The sequence below is a fragment of the Silurus aristotelis genome, assembly GCF_946808225.1.
Source record: "Silurus aristotelis genome assembly, chromosome: 24".
NCBI lineage: Eukaryota > Metazoa > Chordata > Actinopteri > Siluriformes > Siluridae > Silurus > Silurus aristotelis.
This window is the reverse complement of record NC_139597.1, coordinates 3273731-3296774: the sequence shown is the minus strand read 5'-3', so window position 1 is coordinate 3296774 and position 23044 is coordinate 3273731. Positions and strand designations below refer to the sequence as shown.

Sequence of the window (23044 nt, the reverse complement as noted above, 5' to 3'; positions counted from 1 at the left end):
AGCCATTATGAGCGGGGAAGTGAAGAACACTGATTGTCTCTTCATCGTGGCACCTGTTAGTGGGTGGATAGGAGAGTGGATAGTGGATAGTGAGTGGAGGCAGCAAATGAAGTTGACTTGTTAAAAGCAGGAAAAATGGGCGAGAGTCAGGATTTTAACGAGTTTGACAAATTGTGATGTCTAGACGACTGGGTCAGAGCGTCTCCAAATCTGCAGCTCTTGTAGGATGTTCCTGATCTGCAGTGTTCAGAGTCTATCAAAAGTGCTTCAATGAAGGAACAGTGGTGAACCAAGGCTCAGTGAAGCACCTGGGGAGCGAAGGCTGGTCTGTGTGGTCTGATCCAACAGATGAGCTCCTGTAGCTCAAACTAATGAAGAAGTTCATGCTGTTAATGTTCAATGGGTCTGGACTGTTTTGGCAGCAAAAGGGGGACCAACACAATATTAGGCAGGGGGTAATAATGTTATTCCTGATCTGTGTATAGCAGTACACATTGAAATTAAACAATGTTTTTCCAAGACCTTGGTGCTACATCAAACAACATACAGCTACACAACATAACAAAACAGAGCTTTTAAGGACTAAAAGTAAGTTGTCCTAACCTCATAAAGTGCATTGTGTTAAACCTAGTGCAAAATATGCTTGCATGTACAGTATCTGGGGACTCAACTCAGGTCTTGTTGGTTCTTGTAAGATCCTTTTTGATTAAAGCCATTTCCCTGAAGCAACACATCTTTGTTTTTTTGGGGGGTGTTTTTTTTTGGTTTTTAATGTCAAACCTGTTCCTGAGCAGTGGCCTTGAAATGGGATTTCCATACTGTGATTAAATAAAAGCTAAACGAAATGGATATTCTATAGTAAGTCTCTTGCTTTAAGGGCATCTATAAAATCTGTGGTCTTAGATCGTTAGTTTGTTCACCGACAGTCAGAAGATTTTAGACTTTTTTCTGCACTGTGACTTCTTCTACGACGAACGTTAAACCAAGAAGCAGTATCAGTGCTGCAATATGGTGACGCAATTAGTGCAACAACAGTGAACCACCTTCAGGTTGAAACCTAGAGTTCGGTTTTTAGAATTGGAAGCCCATGACGTCCTCTTTTGTCCTGCTGTGACATGCTCCAAAATTCACGCTACTGATTGTTTATGTTTGCTGCTATCCACCTTTAGCGAGAGAACGTGTAACGGATTGATGATGTAAAACTCTTTCTTGTGTGTGTCAGTTTTTGTCTGTCCTACAGTCTGACATTATGACAACTGAGATCCTACAGTGTGACATGAAACAATCTGATGAGCAACAATCGCAAAGGACTAATAAAAATCGCACAGTGCGTCCCCGCGTAACTTCCTGAACTTCCATCAGTGCTTGGACCCTCAAATGCATTTTCTTTGCATAAACTAATTGCATTTTCTTTCTTTTTTGTTTATAGTAGGTTTTTTAATAATGCAGTTCAATATGAAAAAAGAAAAAGTATATATTTTCAGCTCTTTTCTATTTCTGCGACAGTTCCACAAGGGTTCTTCAAATGGTTAATGTTCTAAAATTAGAGTCTTCCACACTTCCCCCAAATGGGACAGCCTGAAAACCTATTTAGGTTAAAGCATTGAACCCTTTTAACCCATTTTCTCCCAATTTGCTTGTCTGCCAAGCAGCTCGCTCGTTCCTATAAAACAATTGATTACTGTCACTCTGTCTGACAGGGGAGAGAGTAAAAATAATTCTCTGTCTATGTATCTATGACCATTTCAAATTGTATAACAGGACCTTTCAAAATAGGGCGAACTCTATACTACTAATACCAGTGATCTCGCTGGCGCTAATATGCAAAAATGGTGCAAAACTTGGAGACCACTTTGTGCAGCTGGTGATGGTTTCTGATCAATGGCCTGGAGATCCATTAAATTAGGATTTGGATTTGGACTGTAGGTAATGTCAACAGTCACAGGACTACAGTTTGCATATTATCACTATCACTGCACACCTTAACATTGTTTATATGTAATAAATGGACATTTGGTGCCACCCAGATGAGGATTGGTTCCCTCTTGAGTCTGGTTCTTCTCAAGGTTTCTTTCTTATGCCATCTCGGGGAGTTTTTCCTTGCCACATTCACCACTGGCTTGCTCATCAGGGACAAACTTACACATTAAGAACCATCTTATTCATTCTTTATGTTCATTGTTAAAAGCGCTATAGAAATAGAAATGAATGGAATTCATTTGCTAATAGTACATTTTATAAATATTATAGATAAAATATTTTAGGGAGATGGTAGCTTAATGGTTATGGCATTGGACCTTGAGTTCATGAGTTCAAATCCCAGCACCACCAGGCTACTATTACTGTGTCTATGAGAAAGACACTCAACTGCTCAGTTGGATAAGGGCGTCATCCAAACATCATAAATGTAAATGATTTAAGTTTCACTAGTTAGGATGTGGTTTTATCTGAAAAAACAGAACTTTTCAGGTTTTCCTACAAGCCTGTATGTATCTGTATACTGAATCCTTGGTTGGTGCTCTTGATACCCTGGAAAGAGGGCCAAATACACCACAGTTGGATTGCGCTCATACCCCAATGTCAGATGGAAAAACATACTTTATTCATTACTTTTTTGGTTGTACCACTGATGCACTGATATTTCTTTATTACGTTCTGTCCGTGAGTCCCCAGAGCTTACTGAATATCTCCTGTCACTGCCTTTGAAAGACTTAATAACTAAAATCTCAATATTAAAGTCTTCCAAGTTGGTGTCAATCACTTGGGCGAATAAAGCTGCGAATCTGAAGGACGGTAGACAGGGAGCGGGGGACTTGTTCCCATAGAGGAGAGGGGAAAACGATATGACAGCATGAAAACAACAAAAAAAAACAACACGTATTATATCAGCATAATGTGGCTGAGAGTTCTAGAATGAAGTCTGATAAGGGATCAGAGAACAGCCTGAGAGATTTAGCATTCTAACTACATGGTGCAAAACGTTTCATTAGCAAACATTAATTAACCATGTTTTTGATCGAAGGGTTCCTTTTTCTACGAAGGGGCCAAAAATTAGATTGAGGGCCGGGGCTAAAAATAACTGTTGCATTGTACCTAACATTACATTAAAATTATGTTTTTTCTTAATAATTAGTTCAAAATATTACAAAAATAAATGAATAAGGGTTATGTTCGATGGGGGAACAAGACAAAGGTCAACACGGGCCAACTTTGGTTTGTGGGCCCTAGTCTGGACGTCTCTGCCCTACAAGTCAAAGTGAACTTTGATGTCATTTACCCAGACATTAAGGTGCAAAGCCGAGCGCAATTGCGTTTCTCCAGAGGCACAGGTTTAGTGCACAAGTGTACAAGAATGAATAAATAACCAGACATGACCAGTCTGGTTAATGCACAAAACTAAGCGATTCAGTTGTTATAGTCGTAACAGCTTAGTAGGCTTTTCAGCATGGTCAGAGTCAGTGGAGTAGCCTGATGGCATGTGGGGGAAAAGCTCTTGCTGTGTCTGGTAGTTTTGCACCACATACTACATCAGTGTTTTCCAGAGAGCAGAATTTTAAACAGGCTGTGGGCTAAATGGGTAGGATTTTGACTATCATGTCAACTCTGTACAGACAACGTTCATTGTACAGGTCCTGTGTAGACAGCAGTAAAGCTCTGATGAGTTCCTTAGCTCTCCATACTTACTGTAGAGTCTTCTGGTCAGAGGCAGTGCAGTTACCATATTGACGAGGTTAATCTAACAACAATTACGTATTTTAGTGCTGAGAATTAAGGCTGAATCAAGGAGCGATCTCGTCTTGCCATCATGGAAAACGTTGAGTTTATTCCCATGTGTAGTTTTAATTCTGGCCGTGGGCGCTGAATCGGACGAGGGGTGAGGGGTGAAGAATGGCGCGTTTTCGTGCGCGTCTGTGTGCAAGCGCAAGCATTTTAGAACAACAATTATTTGAGTGGGTGAGTGTGTTTGTCTGTTTCTGCATGTTTTAATGTCAGTTTATGAATTTTAATGCAAGCCGTTGTGTGTTCAGGGAAGAAGAACGTGGATGTGCGTGTACTGTATGGGGGGGTACATAATTGCGATAATGTTAAAGTGGTAGAAATCCCTGGGGCTTGCACAATTGATTGAGTATGCAGATTGTAACTGAATAAAAGACGGTTGTTTAAACAAAAAGAGGAACTGTAAGACAAATTGCAGCATTTTCAGGGGCCAAGCACCCAGATTTGATTACCTGCATATTTACAGTCACGTTACAGCTGTTGCCTAAGCGATCACAGGAAAGCATAACTTTAGGCAAAGAGATGTAAAGTTTTACTCATGATGTGTATGATTTGATGATGGACAGTGATGGAAGTCTCAGACTGTGGAAAAGTGGAAAGGTCCAGATCAGCCAATGGGAAGCGTTGTCAAGAAGATGTGAGCCAAAGACTGGATAATGTTGCAACAAAGCTCAGCAATTAAAGATTGACGTTCACACAATCCATTTTTTTTGGGGGGTGTTTTTTAGGAGGCACAAATAAGGAAGGGTTGTTTTTCTAAACCAACCTGTAAAAATAAAAATTGCTGTAATCAAGAGCTTTAGTGACTTGCTCTTGATATACTGGAGATGGCTTTATGCACACGTGAATGGCTGGAAAATGTTTGGGTCTCCTAGCTCAAGAGAAGGAAAACTTTTGTGCGACTGCATCCAAAGACATCTTGTACAATTGCAAGTCTGCAATTTTGGTGTAAAATTTTGGTGAAGAACCACATATGGCTGAAAAAGTCAGGTGTCCTAATACTTTGAACCATTGTCAAAGAGTGTATTGGCTATAAAACACCAAAATACCCCATAGATCCTCCCTTTTACAGCTCTGCATTGTGTATAATTGAAATAACAAAGCGCTTAAGTCGGGACTTTTGGATCCAAATAAAGTTTCACACCTCAGCTTTAGCTCCCGCTGAAATCCACACCAATCATAAGCCTCTTATCTGAGTAAGCCAAGAGCGCCGGGACGCGACAATGCCCTATATTCAGAAAGCGATGAAGTGACATCTATGATACACTTCTGAACTGTCAGAAGCATCTCACTCACCTTTCGTAATTGCGGACACGATTGCCGTCATTAACAGCTAACGGAAAGCGAAAAAAAAAGACACCTGTCAGAAGCCGAGGGAAAGATCGCAGTGTTTATGCCGTCACACTAATTCTGCTCTGAGCATCCTCTAGATAAAGAACCCGGGAATCCTGACAGCTACAGATAAATACCTGGAAAAGCTTGCAGACATAATAGTTGGTGATGGGCTCGGAGAATAGATGGGGTTGGCATAAATAATAGCACCTGTGCCGCATGGGAAGGGTCCAGCAGAGATCCTTGGAGAGGATTAGATGCTAGCGTTCGCCAAGTTCTAACGTGAGGTACACGTCTGGCATTCCAAAAAAAAAAACACTAAAACCATTAACCCTCATGTAATCCCATGTGGAGAAACCGTCTTTGGGCGTTTACACACTACACAGAACCCATGCTGAGTAATCACAATTACAACATATAGATCTGAACATTAGACAGGAAGGATTTCAGATCACGGTACTTGTCCCTGGTACTGGCGTCACAAGAATGTTCTGGATAAAATTTTTGTAGATATGACATTATATTTGTTGTGTGCTTCACGTACGGCACAATTTGATATCGATTCATGGTGTATATGTGTTGTAGACTTCTGGCTTTCTTCCTGAAATGCACCTTAAAAGATAACTATCTGAAATCTGATCAGACTCGCTAACTACTTAATACGACGAGACTTTAATTATAGCTTTGCAAGTGTGAAAATCTGCCATTTACAACCATAGAAAGGCAACATAAACGCTTGTCTGCATCTTCATTGAGATTATCCCAGGAATGAAGTTAAAATGGATGTTTTGGTGCATCGCATGATTGAAAAAATGTGTGTCCATTTTTTAAAAGGCATTCATTCAGTACAAAAAAACGAAAAGAGAGATTGAGGATCTCCAGGTTTCACGGTGCATGTTTTAAAAGTGCAGTCAGGTGTCAAGGGTGAAGGTACAGTCAGAATTTTAGTGTTCAAGGTGTGGTCTGGATTCAACAATTATGATTTAAGGGTTAATGGTGCAGTCTGGATTTCAGGGTTCAAGATGCAATATGGATTTAAACTTCGTGGGTCACAAGATACGATGCACTGTTTATATCTTAATTTCCTACACTTAATTAAAGTTAAGGATTTCCAAAGGTTGTGTTCTAGAAAAAGGAGTTTACAGGCAAAAACAAGATTGATGTGAGACTGAAGAAAATCTTAGGACGTCTTCATGGAAGAACGTGCCAATAACCAGTGCCATGATGAATGCATTTAGGTCATAATTATAAAAATAAATAAATAAATAAATAAATAAATAAATAAATAAATAAATAAATAAATAAATAAATAAATAAATAAATAAATAGCTTCTGTGAAAAGTTTTCTGGGGCTCACACAATAGTCGATGTGGAAAGTTTATTTAATTAAAGTGAGCATACCCTAAGTGTAGCTTTTAGAAGCAGGATTTACCCAGAAGGCACTGCATGGTCTGATGTAATCACTTTTAAAACCATCAATAATGTATAAAAACCCCGACGTCATTCGATTTGCTACGTTCACGTCGGGGTTTTATGTAGTCCGATACAATTAGGTCAGCTGACATAACGTTGTTACGAGCTGCCTCTTAGTAAAGCCAGCCGAGAGGAGACTTGATATCCTATAGTTAGGATTAAATCGTTCTTGCTGCCAGGGCTTTTTAGAAACACTGCTTCCTGTAGTATTGCACTTCCTGAGCTTAAAGAGGCCACTTGCGTGATGTGCTTGAGGTAAAAGAGATCAAGAACATTTTAGAGATGCAGGACATGTGTTATAACCGGAAATATTTTAATAAAACCATGGTTCATGGTTCAGTAGAGCTGTCCGGGCCAGGGAGTAAAGTGTAATGCAAATACATGAAAAAATACATACATACATACACACAACTATCTATCTATCTATCTATCTATCTATCTATCTATCTATCTATCTATCTATCTATCTATCTATCTGTCTGTCTGTCTGTCTGTCTGTCTGTCTGTCTGTCTGTCTGTCTGTCTGTCTGTCTGTCTGTCTGTCTGTCTGTCTGTCTAGCTGCCTGCCTGTCTGTCTGTCTGTCTGTCTAGCTGCCTGTCTGTCTAGCTGCCTGTCTACCTTTGTAACTATGTCTGTCTGTCTGTCTGTCTGTCTGTTTGCCTATATTTACCTTTGTGTCTATCTATCTATCTATCTATCTATCTATCTATCTATCTATCTATCTATCTATCTATCTATCTATCTATCTATCTATCTATCTATCTATCTATCTATCTATCTATCTATCTATCTATCTGTCAGTCTGCCTGTCTGTCTGTCTGTCTGTCTGTCAGTCTGCCTGTCTGTCTGTCTGTCTGTCTGTCTGTCTGTCTGTCTGTCTGTCTGTCTGTCTGTCTGTCTTAACAAATACATAAAAAAAGAACTAACTAATAAATAAATAAACTATGCCATGAAACAAAACTTGTGAATTTATCAACATCTTCTGGCCAATCAGATTGAGATTGATGCTAATTGGCTGGTCAGGCATGTGAGAAAGAGAGAGAGAGAAAGAGAGAGAGAGAGAGAGAGAGAGAGAGAGAGAGAGAGAGAGAGAGAGAGAGAGAGAGAGAGAGAGTGTGTGTGTGTTTGTGTGTGTGTGTGTATATATGTGTGTGTGTGTGTGTGTGTGTGTGTGTGTGTGTGTGTGTGTGTGTGTGTGTGTGTGTGTGTGTGATATAAGATATTTGATAAAAATAAAGAAATAAAAAGCCGACAAGATGTGAATGAAATCTAAAACTCGGATTCTCAGAGGGCGTGTCACAATGAAAGATGATGAGACTGATTTTGTACTTGGGTGACTCACCATGTTTATCCCGCTCATTATGGATTTCTGTGACTCTGAGTGTGTGTGTGTGTGTGTGTGTGTGTGTGTGTGTGTGTGTGTGTGTGAGGTTATCAGCAAGCTTCCTGTTTTGTGCTCAATTGAAGAAGTCTGCAATGCTACTTTACAAGAACTTTCTTAAAGCTACCTTTCTCATTAGAGGCATTTAAGATAAAACTTCCATTTTCGGTACACTGACAGAAATCGCCAAGCTGAACACATAAACAGCCGTCCTTATACTCATCCTTTCCTGCTCCGTCTTTTACCTGATCTATAATTGCTTTTTTAATGCTATTGTTAGACTTTTTTTTCAATATGCAAAACAGTCTGCCTTTTTAATAAAACCTAATAAAACAAGGAAGGGAAAGACCACGCACACGTTTTCTGTAGAGTTACACTGTATTAATACTTTGTTCATGAAAAAGCTGAGGTAAAAATTTCACAAAACAACTTCACACCTGACTTGAAGTAGTTTTATATACACTATATAAGGTTTGTGGACACTCGAGCATAAGATTGGTGTGCTTGTTCCACATTTTACATTTCTTTTTCCACATTTAAATCTCATCAGCTCTTATAATAACCTCCACTCTTTGGGTTTGGAGTGCGCTTACTGAGGTGAGGTGAGGTGAGGTGAGGTGAGGTGAGGTGAGGTGAGGTGAGGTGAGGAGGAGGACCAGAGGTGCAACCAGAATTCACATTCACCATTTTCAATAGGATGCTATAGCAGAAGATCTTCCACATTTTTCAACCCATGTAAAAGCAGATCTTTATGGAACTGGCTTTGTGAACAGGTGCATTGTCATGTTGGAACAGATTTATAGTTCAAGTAAAGGCCTCCAAGTCTGTGGTAACAGTTTGGGGAAGAACCGCATATATGCCTGGAAAAGTCAGGTGTCATGATACTTTTTACCGTATAGTGTAGAGGAAAAAATACTAAGCAGTTATTTTTTGTAAGATTAAAGCATTAATAGTGCAGTCAGCATATCTGTTTAGATCTTTCTGGAAGTTTCTAGTGTAGTTTCTAGTTTGCATTATAGCAAATCAAAACCAATACAGTCCCCTATTTTTTGCCACACCCCAAAAAAACTTGCACCGAATTACGGGTGTGCGATATGTATTGTTTCAGATACTATTGCGATTGTTGTTTTAACGATATGCAACATATTATCGAGTATCTCACTTATTTTTTTAAATAACCAATCAAAACTGGGGTGCATGCAATATATAGTTACAAACAAACAGTATCCTATTGACATTGTAAAAGGGAGTTTGTACAATATGATACATTTATGTGCACATTTTTGAATTATGCAAAATATCGTCTGATTGTCGCTTTCGGAAAATTCTCAGAAAATATCGAGATTTCTTTTTTAATATCACACAACTGCCCTGAATGCCTAAATCCTAAATCTAAATCCGTTAGAATCAGAGTCTTCTGAATGAACATAATAAACTTGAGCATGTGCAGTAGAGACATCTGCCGTCGATACACTTTACTGTATATAATGCGGATCCAGTAAACACTAATCCTTGTCTTCCTCCTACAGGAATGTCCCCAGCTGCTTCCCGCGGACCGGATCTTGGTGCCGGTGAATGTTGTGAAGCCCATTACCCTGCGTGCCAAGAACTTGCCCCAGCCTCAGTCGGGACAGCGTGGCTACGAGTGCGTGCTCACTATCCAGGGAGTGGAGCAGAGAGTCCCTGCCCTCCGCTTTAACAGCTCCAGCGTACAGTGCCAGAACACTTCGGTGAGTCTATGAGCTATTGTAGAGCTCTTGTCTCGGAAGAGCTACATAACACATTCGTAAGCACGCCATAACTCATTATTAATATGGATGGCTTATTTTGGCGGTCATGAGGTAGCTCATAGAGCTATATAGTATCTGCATTATACAGACTTTATACACCTGACTGTAAAAATGGTACATGTTTTTTTTGTGTATTTGATTCCACAATTTGCTCCTTCATTCTTCTGGGAAGATGTTCTACTAGATTTTGTGGAAATGTGTGCTTATTCAGCTAGTAGGGTGTTAGTACAGTCAGGTACTGATGTAAGTTAGGTGGGGTTGAGGTCTGAGCTCTACAGCAGGAGATCTTCCACTCCAACACATGTAAAACGGATCTTCACGGAGCTGGCTTGTTTCACAGGGGCATTGTCATGCTGGAACATGTTTGGGTCTCCTAGTTCAACTGAAGGGCAAATTTCATTCTACCACCTCCAAAGACATCCTGTAAAATGTTGTGCCTCCAAGTTTGTGGTAACAGTTTGCAGAAGAACTACATACGGCTGGAAGAGTCAGGTGTCCCAATACTTTTGTCTGTACAATATATCTTAACGCACATATGGCACATATAAAGACCCAGCGAAGGCTTACAGGAGAAGTTTGCACATGAAACAGAAATACAAATCTGGTAAGAAGCGTGAGCAATCAGCTGGAGTATCTGTTGTGTCTGCAGAAAGACGCAGCTCTACCTCTGCCATGTTAATCTGTATTTCATGTGACTCTCAGGACACGCCTCAGTCTCCGTAGTGTTGTGATACGCCATATCCACTTAGCAGCAGCGGTGCTCGAGAACGTGCTCGAGAAACAGTTTAGTGAGGAGAAAAAATATATAAAATATTGGTCACAATTATTATTCACTTTGTAAATAATAAAAGTATAGCGCATCCAGTGATAATTATATATAAATAAATTAGTGCAAATATGTTAAAAACGGTGCATCAGCCAACTTGAATCTGATTTTAAAACATTGGTAAATATTAAAATTTGTACATTTAAATAGGGCTGAAATTAGAATAGGTTGAATTTAAGTTTTTAAATATTGGAAAACATTTAATAAAAAAAAAAAAATCTACTTAACTTTTGAACATTGGAAGTTGTAAATCTAAGCATATAGTATATGTTTTGATAGTTGAAAAACTAAATCGTCAGCTACATCTAAGGTGGATGAATGAGTTAAGTAAAATGGCAAAGAAAAAAGGCATAAAAAGGTTTGTAGGAACTGGAGTACTGATTTCTACATCGATGCACACTTTTTTAAGTCGATGCATCACATCATTAACTTTCATGCTTTGATGAACATATAAAGACTGAAAACTTTGATGAAAGTTTTCATCTGAAGCTGCTATCCAAATCTACCGAACAGTGTGAGCAATCAGCTGCATCGAGTAGATGTTGTGGACGACCTGTAACTCTGAGAGCGGCAAGGTTAAGAATCTACGATGTTTGCGTTCGTCTTGCTTTTCTTTGAAGAGTCCTTCTCTTTCCTGCTCGCACGTTTCTTTGACTTTGTTTGGCAAAAATAATAAAAGCTTTTTACATCTGAACACAATTACACAGTGCTCTGTCTCTTTCTCTCTCTCTTTCTCTCCCTCTGTTTTAGTACTTGTATGATGGGATGGAGATGAGTAGCCTGGCCGTGGAACTGACGGTGATCTGGAATGGGGATTTTAGCATCGATAACCCGGCGCAAAACAAAGGTGAGCCCTTTCATCCCATCTCCATGACAACAGGCAATATAATTCTCAATATTCTATTTTATTCCCACTTCCTACCTCTCAGCTTCTGTTGTATTGGATATATATATGTGTGTGTGTGTGTGTGTGTGTGTGTGTGTGTGTGTGTGTGTGTGTGTGTGTGTGTGTGTGTGTGTGTGTGTGTGTGTGTGGATGTGTGTGTGTGGATGTGGAAGCATCTCTGAGGAGAAGATGTAGTGTGTGTGCCCACCTGTTACTTGACCTTCCAGAGCCTGACAGTTTACGACAGCTGATCCTTAGCCAGCTGTCACACACGGCAGTCAATAGAGAGAGACATAGATAAAGATATAGATAAAGAGAGAGAGAGAGAGAGAGAGAGAGAGAGAGAGAGAGAGAGAGAGAGAGAGAGACTTAGAGTGGGAGAGAATAAGAGCCTGTGCTCTTTGAGAGTCACTGAAGTACATGTGTTCTTTTTCAGCCTCCAACTCCATACCACTTTACAGTAACTGTGAGATGATTGGTTGTAGCAGCCTAGCTTAAGCAAAGGAGTATCATGTCTAGCTGTTTACAGCATCTGGAAAAGAAACCCTGCACCTATAAAAACTTATAAAACAAAATTATACTCATTCTGCCCTGATTCTAAATTCATTTCACCGCATTACCTGCGTAAAGCTGTTTTTAAACAATGTTCATTGTTAAAAGTGCTACACAAATAACAATTAATTAAATTGAATTTAATTCTGGTAACACAACCACGATTTCTTTGTCTTATTACTTCACAGCGTTTAAAATTTTTTAGATCTTGAGATTCTTAAAAACAGGTCTTATTTCAGTTACCTATAGCATCTTATAGGGATGTGAATCTTACCATCCCTTGCATCCTATTGAAAAAAACTCTCACTAAGTATATTAAGTATTAATTATATTTTCACACAGTTTTGAGTCATGGATTATGTAAGAACAGGGTCTTTGTTACTGTACAACACTTTTGTGCAAATCATTCTCTTTATACAAATGTAAATAAAAACAGAATGCAAAGATTTGCAAATCTCATAAACCCATATTTTGATCAAAGTCGAACATTAAATATCATATAAAAGTCTGTTAGAAATGTATTGACATAAAACAATAGTTTCAGGGTCGTGATACAACATAAAATTTAACTATAAATGGATAAAAAAAAAAATTAGATGTAAAGCATTATCCAACAACACGAATAAAACACAACATACTGTAACATGCTGATTGATAATGGCGGGCAAAACATCAACAGTGTCCTGATGCTGCCAGATTTTATATTAATTAGTCAAACACTGATTGATTTCTATTCAAATTATCATGAGCCCTAAACCTTCTTTTCAACGACTGCAAAAAAATCGGGTAAAGAAGGACACGTGTGTTGTGGCGAGTCCGAGTCTGGAGTTTATTCATCATTTATTCCTCTCTAAATGTTCTGCTTGATGTTGAACTGATGCTGAACTGTATGTTGGTAATCAGTAAATACACCAAGCGCAGATCAAAACAAGTTCTAAAGAGCGAGTGCTTGACCCTGACTGGTGGATTACTGCATGTTTGACCAGTTAAGTTTTAATCCGCTTATAACTAAAAAGGAGCGATTGATGTAGTTGAGTAAAAAGTAAAATATTTGACAATGAAATTTAATGAAGTTACAGCAAAAGTCTCCCCAAATGGAAAATACTTCAATAAAATACGTGAAAAAGCTACTTAGTACAATAATTAAATATAATATAATAATATAATATATTTACATCGCTAATGTCCAACGCTAGCAATGAAAGTTAGATTATATATAATATATAATAATGGATTTTTATTGTCTTAAAGGGTGACAATAATTTTGGAACTGACTCACTTTTTTGTGTTTTCTTTAAACACCATACATTTTAGCAAGCTGCACTTCATAGCACCTGCATATGGTGTTTATTAAGCAACTTGTGATTTGAAATAAAATTAAATAAAAGCCTTCAGATTTGGGCAAAATGCTGAAATAAAAAAAAAAAAATAATAAAAAGGCATCCTGTCTTTGGATGGTGTCTGCATTCATTATCGGTTCCCATTAACTTTTGTGTGACCAGCGTGCCAGACAAATCGGTGCAAAGCCGAGAGACGGCATATGGACTCCCGCTGTCCTCGATCGCGTTTAAGGATACGCGACGTGTGGCGTTGTTGCAGGATAGACGCCACCGTTTCTTCTTCCTGCGCAATTATTCTGCCGGGGGTTTTTTTTCCCCCAAAAACGAAAAGACGAGCTTGTGGGAGTGACATTAAATATTCACAAGCTTATTTGACTGTTAGCAAAACATACCCAGCATGGCGAACAACAGAGATAATTAGCCAGATAGAAACGCTGGTGCTAAAAGGATGCGATCTGGCAACAAACAGGCTTCCGAGCAAGACGACTGGTGTACACACGTTTGAGATCGTGGATTACAGTGCAGCCAGGATGCTGGAATGCTGGAGTCTGACTGATTAGAAAGTGCATGCTAGTTTGTTTGTTTTTTTATATTAAAGCAAAGTTTCGGCAGTAACATGAACAATGATGCAGAAACAGAAAAAGACTAAGATTTGAGCGTTAAAGATGCAGTCAGGACACATTTACAGCTATGGGGTGAAGGGCCTTACTCAGGGGCCCAGAAGTGGTAGCTTGGTGTGGCTAGGATTTGAGCTCATGACGTTCACGTCCAAAGTCCAATGCTTTTTTTTTAGACCTAGACATTAGACCATCCTCATCCTCCATACACGTCCCTGCGAATCAGTTGTTACCACAAATTACAACGTATTCCAATCACTTTTGATATAAACCCGCATTTACATGATGCCGCTGTTATTAGAAACCGATCAACGCCGCCTCTATGAAATCGGATGTGAGAAGTTAACAGAGCTGTGGTGCAGCTCTAGCCACGCTTCAATCCTTCTGATCCCTTCATCTTCTCCCTTGGTTCCTATTGGATCCGATTTTTTCCTTCGCGCAGTCCCCACGCTGACAAGCTAACACTACAAAGCCCAAAGACAGCCTACATGTGACAGCGTCGTGACGGCGTTCGACATGCGACAGCGTCGTTCTCGCGTGCACGCCGCTGTTCCGCGTTCCACAAAGGCCTTTTTTTTCTTCGCTACACCTTAAATACTCAAATACAAGCAGAGGAAGTGTGAGCGTTTACTGTCACGCTGCGTCTTTAATGATACGTTACTGTCACCGGTGCGTTTCTGAGCTCTGTGGCATAGCAAAAAAATCAATAAATAAACGACAAATGACACATCAGTTGACAATAAAAGACACCTGCGGTTGAAAAATGTGCAATCTGGGAATGTATGTGTGTGTGTGTGTGTTGAACATGTGTGTGTATGTGTAGGTGTGTGCGTGTGTGTGTGTGTGTGTGTGTGTGTGTGTGTGTGTGTGTGTGTGTGTGTGTGTGTGTGTGTGTGAGGGAAGTCTGAGCTCATTTAGGCAGAGGAGGAGAGAAGAGTGTATGATTTCTCCTCCTGCTTAGAGCTCCATACACCCAGTCACGAGCACCGAACCGCCAAAACTGTTTCGTTCCAGGGGAATCATTTGATAGACGGAACATCGACCGTGCCGGCAATTTAAAAAAATTGTCTGTTGCAGTTGCTATGGCGATGTAACTTAAGATGGACGAATGAAGAAAAGCAGGGTCGAAAAAAATGGAGGGAGGAATTTGGTTCATATGACAGAACACAAATATTTTGTCAGCTAGTCTATTGTAACCCCTCCAGCAGCTTTTTCCAGTCTAGTACCTTTAGTGGCTAGCTATCATGCTATCCTTACATGAAAACCAAGTTAACTAGAATTAAAATACCCAGTGTTTAACCCAGTTCCAAAGCAGATCACATTAGCTAACACTGTGCTAGTCATATGCATTAAACAGGCCAAAAAGGCTTTCTTAGATGCTAGTTCCTATTCGAATAATTATTATACAGCCAACACTGTTGGCAGAGGTTTACAGAAAGCTAGCTAGATACAGCTAATTATTATACTGTAGGATTAAAACCCTCAACCAGATTTGCTAGCAAGCTATCATAGTCTGTACAGCAGTGGCCATAGTCTACCTGTTACCTAAACTAGCTGTAATTTGTTCAAAATTATTATCCTGGTATCTAATTGAAGATTTAAAAAAAGGCAAAATGATAAACCAACCAGTCTTGCTTACAAGCTAGGCACCATTCATAGCAAACTAGATGTAATTACATCAGATATCCTTTTAAAAAACATGGATTGATAGCAAGCTAGCTAACATTAGTCTGTTATTCTTGAATGAATTAGGAAATATTAGCTGGGTCGAACAAACTAACTAACATTAGAGTTTGTACCAAGATGCTAAATGGATAGTATTTGGAAGGCCAAGGATGCTATCAAGATACAGAATGTTATACTAGCTAGTTTTGTTTTTCAGTAACAAATGAGTATTTAAGGTTCTTGGTGAATTCAACCAAATAAACAAAACATTTGCTGGCTAGTAATCGTAAATATACCCAAGAGTAGTGTTTGCTAGCATCATTTATGCACAATAGCGAGTTACAGTGCGAGCAAACTGCAACGAAAACGTGACATGCAAGTAATATCGAGTTTTCGTTTAAAAAATTAAGATCTGTTTAAACAAATGCGCAGAAACTTTGCCCTTGCTGATGCTTTCTGTTTTTTTTTTATGTTAGATAAGTTTGCATTTGTGTTTCAGTGTTGGTTAATGTCTTTCTCACCTGTTTTCTTTATTATCTATCTATCTATCTATCTATCTATCTATCTATCTATCTATCTATCTATCTATCTATCTATCTATCTATCTATCTATCTCTACGTCTGTGTGTACAGTACACCTGTATAAGTGTGATGCGAGGCGTGAGAGCTGTGGCCTGTGCCTGAAGGCTGACCCTTTGTTCGGATGTGTGTGGTGTAAAGCCGAGAAGCGCTGCACTCTCAAACAGCACTGCTCTCATCCACAGAGCATGTGGCTCGAACACAACGGCATCAACAGCAAGTGCACACACCCGAAGATCACCAAGGTAAACACCTACACACTCTTACACATACATATTCTCCAACACTTACTTTTGGTTCTTACTTTCACTGGCAATTGACCTTTATCATAAGTACCCCCAGCTCAGACCCATCAGATCCCCAGATCCATCAAGAAATGTGCCCAAGAGCATCAGGATTGTTGATAATGTTGTTGAAGCTAAATACACACCTGAGCACTGATTGGTTAATCAGACATTGCATTAGGCATAGATGCGACGTCTAATGTTTTTGCCGTTAAACCGGGATGAATAAATACCCCAAGCTCAGAAAGCCAGCAAGAAATTTACCCAAGAGCATCAGGTTTGCAAAAGATGGAAATGTGGGTGGAGCTAATATCACACCTGAGAACTAATTGGCCAATCATAAAATGCATTTGAAAATGACATATGTAAAGTCTTTAATATTCTGGCTGTTAAACTGGCATAAATAAGTATCCCCAGTTCAGAGAGAACATCAAGAAATGTACCTATGAACATCAGGATTACCAAAGTCGGGAATGTGAGTGGACCTAAATGTTAATCTGAGCATGTTGGAATATAAAATTATACACTAGCATCTAGTCTACGTTTGACAGTGAAGAGGAAGTGGTACCTCAGTGGTTAAGGTGTTGTGCTTCTGATTAGAAGTTTCTGAGTTAAAATTCCATCGACTGATAATATAAATCTTATAAGCTGCTCAATATGTGATAATTGTAGGTAGCCCTGGATGAGGAAATCTACTGAATGCCAATTTTTCTGTATTTCTTTATAGCCAGGTACAATTTATCAGAGGGTGAAAATGTTTTCTTCCTTCAAAATAGTGATTAATTTATATTTTCCATTCGTCTGTATTTCATCGTGTTTCCTGAGGCAGAAGGCAGTTGTTTTTTTTGTTTTATTTTGGTTTTTTTCCCACAAGCAGCCACTGGGAAATTTTTGGGCCAAAATAAGACTTAAGATGAACTCAATATGTTTTGTTCTTGTTTAAACATTTTATGAATCATAGCACTGAACCAGCACGCTTAAAAAAATCCAGCAGTTCATTGACGGCTCCTCAAGCTGAATGAAAAAGAGTCCAATAATGAGTCTGGCCCTGCCTAATTTTTTTTATTTATTTATTGAATTCATTAGGCCCATGTGTATTTATGTGTCTTTATTTCCCCCTTTATTCGGGGGGTATTTTTTTCTTTTTTGCGTTTTGCCGAACATTGTAATGCGCTTCATTACAGTGGCATCTCTGATGGCGAATCTTTAGCTGAAGTCGAAGTGGGTGATGATTAAGTGTTTTCCTCCACCAGCCATCAATTAGCTTGTCAAAGTCACAAATCTAATCATCCCCTAATGAAAAGAGACAACTCTCCCTATTGCGTGCATGCTCTTTCTTTCGGGAAAAGCCAGCTCGGCGCTTATCGGAGGAAAGGCGCTGTAATATGGTGCGATAGCTGTTAATTGCATGCATTGTAACGCCGGAGATTAGTCTCAGTAACGATTTTATTAGGGTCTGTTATTTCGCAGGCATTTACTATAAAATCTAGTCTAAAATATTCTAAAATGGGGTGGGGGACCACATAAAATGCGTCTTCTTTTTTACTATTGGGTTTGGAGCTAACAGCTTCTCAATGGTTTTTAATGATTAAGGAAGTCTTGGATACATTGCTTCAAGGTCATTGCTTTTGACTGTTTCTAATTTGAAACTCGGGATCGCTCGAAGGTGAATGTCCCCCGGTGTCATTTTCGACCGAAAAAGAACGAACTCAATTCAATTTCCCTTCAAGGTCAGATGTTTGACATTCTTTTTTTTTTTTCAGCAGCTTTCCTTGGTTTATTATAATCACCCTTTCAATGAAACTGTTTCATCGATTGTCTGAAGTGCGGTGACCCTCCAGGTTGTATCTTGGGTTACGTTGTAAATGTCTCTATATTTGGGAAATCAAAGTAGTGTGCCTTCGGAAATCTATTTAAAATAATTAGACAATATGAAAATACATATCAGAGTTACCAAGAAAAAATCCTTGAAAACCAAACCCCATTGACAAGCAAGTTTACTACATTTAGAAATGGGTTTTTTTCATGGCTTGTTCTATAATTTATAGGGTCCTGTACTGAAAACGACCTCTCTGTGTTCTGTTTAAGAGATCACAGCCAAGCAGGAAAAAACAAAGCCTTGGTAAAAGCAGTCGCAGTTCGGTTAGTGATGGCTGGTTCCCTTTGGGATGCTGTGTAGAGGTTTGCCAGGATGACTGATAGACAGACTACATTGTGATAATAGCACAGCTGTGCGTAGACTACCAAAGGGATGACCTTAGAGACAGATCGCAGCTGACTTGACAAAGTGTGATCTAACTCATTGACTTCCTTCATACACAACGCCGGCTTGGTTTATTTCCCAAATGGACAAAGTTGGAGATTTTCCTGAATGGCAAGTTACTGATAGCAATTCAACTTGCAACCCTTACTGCTCATCTATAGCTTTCTTTATGAGCATCAAGCTATTGTTTATGGTAGGGAATTGTGCAGGACCCATGTTTTTATTCAGTTTACACCACTCTTGAAACATTCTTGACCAATCACGTTTGGTCTTGCAGATATTTGACCAATACTTAAAAAATCCGACCTATTTCCAAGGGCATTCCAAATCCATTAGAAAGCTGGACACTCCAAAATTCTGCACAATCCTGCCCATTTCTGCAGATAATTGGGGAGCAAGGCTCTTAACCTTCAACTGCTCAGTTGCGTAAATTATATAATTGTAAGTCACTCTGGATAAGGGGCGTCTGCCAAATGCTTGTGGAAGTAATCATTGTCAATCCCTCATGCTATCAATTTAATTTGTACCATTCTTTCATTGGTTAAAAGGTTTGCACCCAATGTCATTCTCACAAGTTCCACCCCTTCCAATCCCAATCCCAACTACGTCTACACTTATTTGGATAAATTTGAAAACGGCGTTTTAGTCTAAAAACTCTCAACATCCACGTTATTGTTTTCAATCATTTCCCAAAATGATCATAATCATCCACACTAAAACGTCTGAAAACGCTTACCCTGTACTGCACATGAGCAAAATGTAAGATGTTTAGATCTGCATTATTTCCGCCTGCCGTTTATTTACTTTCCGGCTCTTTGAAACGTCGCAGCAATGACTAAAATGCGTCGTTGCTTTTGAAAGCCTTCATAGAGTCCACACTGTGGATCCACTTTGGAGAGCATTTTTCGAAAAGCTACATTTTTGTTGACTGAAAAAGCAGTCACAGTGTGGAAGGAAGGCCAAAACAGAGAGAAGATAAAATACTTTAAAAAAGTAAACGTATTTGTTTTGCACTCTTGCAGTGAATCTTGACAAGTTTCACTTGCACGTGAACAGAAGCTAGTCCCCACACCAAACCAAATTTGCCTTGCAAGATCATATGAACATTAGTGGATCTAGGAAATGATTTACAGGGGGGCAAGGGGGTGGCATAGGAATTATGAGGGTTGGCAACAGTGAAGCAAACATCCCTGCATTGTTCTCATGGATTCAAAGAATGATATACATATTCGGCGTATACACTGAAGTGCAGACTTTTATTTTAGTCTATAAAATTTAGGAGCATGAAAAACAACACAGCAGGGGTCACCAACATGGTACCACACGAGTCGCCTGCGGGCCTTTTCTAAAAATAGCTCACCATAGCACCACTTACCAGTGAGCTGCATCTAATTTTTTTGTTGCTATTCTTTTTTAAATCTGTCACGGATAGACCAAGAGTCGGAAACCGGAGTATGGTTTAACACCTTGTCTTTATTTTGTCTGAACATATACAAGGCAGAGGCTTGAGGAGAAGTACGAACCGGAGATCGGGTATGAACCATAATGCGGGTAGGATCCGTAATGCGGGTAGAATCCGTAATGCAGGTAGTCCAGGGATGATCGCCAATGTGAACCGTTAAAGCGAAATCTATCTTGAGCGCTTCCTCCAAAGCGGAGCCAGGAGCATGGAAGTACGGGGAATACTAGTGGTAGGAAGTCCAGTAAATCTTTAATGGCAACGGGTAGATCCGACCGTGAGTGGGGTGCAATCGGTAGCTTATAAAGGGGAAAGGTAATGGAGAACAGGTGTAGGTGATTGGAGCAGTGAGAGTTAGAGCCTCAGAGGGAGGCGTGGCTGGTGGTTCCCTAGCAAAATCACACTTGCATTAAGCCGCAATTCACATAAACCACATTGAAATCAGCATATCTACAGACACTCCCGAATGCGTTGTTCTCACATGAAGTCACTTGTCAAAAGTACGGACAATCCTAAAGACGCAAGTAAAAATTATTTCATCGCATTGCAGTGGTGCTGCTGTAAATCGGTCAAGGAAACTGATTTAATTTATGTTTTATTACATTGGAATACCAGTGCTGGGGTGGCAGATGCGTTTTCTTAGGGTAGCAGTTGCGACCCCGTGCCACCTCGGGAGATCCGCCCCTGCATCTGAATGTTTGACGTCCACATAACTGTGATTGGTAAAATGCACTTTATTTCCGGTGTAATCAGATTGCAGCTTTCACTGTAAACTAAACAGCGAAATGATTATTGAGATGAATTGTTGATTATCATGGAAGAAATGATTAACCAGCGTTTGCTGTCAGAATAACTATTCCCTTCGTGTCCTTTGAGTTTGTTCTCATTTCAGCAGTTTATGGAGTTTTTGTGCATGCTGGTGTCTGCATTTTGTACCTATAGATAATCACTGCAGATTTTTTTCCCCCTCCTGCCATAGGCAAGGCTCAGCTGGGCTTGTAACTCATCATTATTCATGGGATAGACACACTCATTGGAAGCTTTGTAGCTCCGACAGAAAGCGGCCCGATTATCGTGCTGAACCAAATCTTTCACAGGTGCAGAGAGAAAAACTAGCAGGGTTACTGACTCAGCTTCCAATTGCTTGCTTGTCTTGTTCCAACCGTAGAGATCGCAAGGGGGTGGGCAAGCACGTTATTGTCTGGTTCGGATCAAAGCTTGGATAATGATTGTTTGCAATCACATAATGCCACGGTTTGTTCGCAGATCACCCCGCTGAGAGGACCTCGGGAAGGAGGGACACTGGTGACAATTCGCGGAGAGAACCTCGGCCTGGAGTTCTACGAGATCCAGGGCAACGTGAAGGTCGCGGAAGTAGAGTGCACACCCATACCAGAGGGATACATCCCTGCTGAACAGTGAGTCTCTCAAATCTTTCACATACCTTTTTCACTACAGCATAGTTTCAGAGATGATTAAATTAACGCCGTAGAAATTAGTTTAATGCTTTGGCCATGTTTTATTTTCATTTGGCAGATTTGGAATTATGTTGCTCTTGGGGTTTTTTGGGTATGAGTTGTTTTTTTTGTTGTTATTAATGTGTACGCAAGTAAAAAATAACAAATTTTTAAATTAAAAAAAATGCTCCTAGTAAATCCTAGAAAAAAGTCTGCTTTCTTCCTACCTCACATCATGAAAGGTTGGAATGCAGAGAAGGCCTTGAATCCAGAAATTTGATAAGTCAAATAGAGGTGCTTTCTATTCGTCACATGTACTTTATAGCATAGTGACATTTTTTCTTTGCATATCTCAGCAATGTTAGAAAGCTGGGTCAGTAATAATTCAGAGCCTCTGGAGCACTGAGGGTTAAGGGCCTTGCTCAGGGGCCCCAAGAGGGTCAGTTTTGCGATACCGGGGCTTAAACCCTCAACCTTCTGATCAGTAACCCCGAGACTTAACCCCTAAACTCCCACTTTCCCCAAAAGGGTTGATTTCTATAGTCTGTATACAGAAGTAAAGACAAGCTTATATTAGATGTACTGTATAGTGTATTCTTTAATAAAAAATTTAGACTCCAGTTTCAGCGCTTTGTAAACCTTTAGAAGTTTTCCAGTCTTCAAAACAGAGAAGTTTAAGATTTATTCTTTACTCCAGTGTAAAGGATTGAGACAGATGAAGGATCAAGTGGTTTTCTTGATAGACTCCAAAAAAAAGTTCCACTCCATTAAAACTCATATTTTAGCTTTCGATTATTCACTCTGTCCATTTCTTTTCTCATCTTTTGAGCCGTTCGGTTAGAACCCAGTCTGAGCCATCCATGCGTAGCTTTAATCCGGCTGTGGACTCTATATGGAGCATTAAGGGTGATAGGATCAGGACTCAAGGCAGAGACGAGTATTAAAGCAACTTTTAATCCCAGGTCAGGACAGAGGAAATAATTACATGTTGTTTTTTTGGCGGTGGGAAGGATTTGAATAGCTGTGACTGACTGAAAAATTATTATTACTTTATTATTACCCTGACCTAAAAAAAAATCATCTTGTTTTTTTTTCTGCACTCCAGTAGGATTGTGGCATTCGGAGCAGTGATAAGCCTCTTACGGTGTTGTGTGATAAGTTTTGTTAAGACAGAATGAGGAGATTACAGACTGCATTAAGTTTTTTTTCTCCGCAATCTTACACACTGTTGTTGTTATACAGATGACACACTGGAAGAAGAAGCAATATAGATATATAGCAATATAGCAAGATTTTACCGATAGCTAGGTTGGAGCTTACTTTCTTACTTGCCGATCCAATTTTTTATGGATACTGGATTAA

The 23044-nt window shown here is 39.5% G+C and overlaps 1 protein-coding gene across 1 annotated transcript in view; it reads left to right on the top strand.

Moving 5' to 3' along the window:
• Positions 1-23044, top strand: part of plxna4 (plexin A4) — a 324275-nt gene that overhangs the window by 238972 nt on the left and 62259 nt on the right. The window contains exons 10-13 of the mRNA XM_083527925.1: positions 9494-9694; positions 11331-11427; positions 16274-16464; positions 21492-21643. Coding sequence (XP_083384051.1) covers positions 9494-9694; positions 11331-11427; positions 16274-16464; positions 21492-21643 — 641 coding nt within the window. The remainder of the gene's footprint in view (positions 1-9493; positions 9695-11330; positions 11428-16273; positions 16465-21491; positions 21644-23044) is intronic.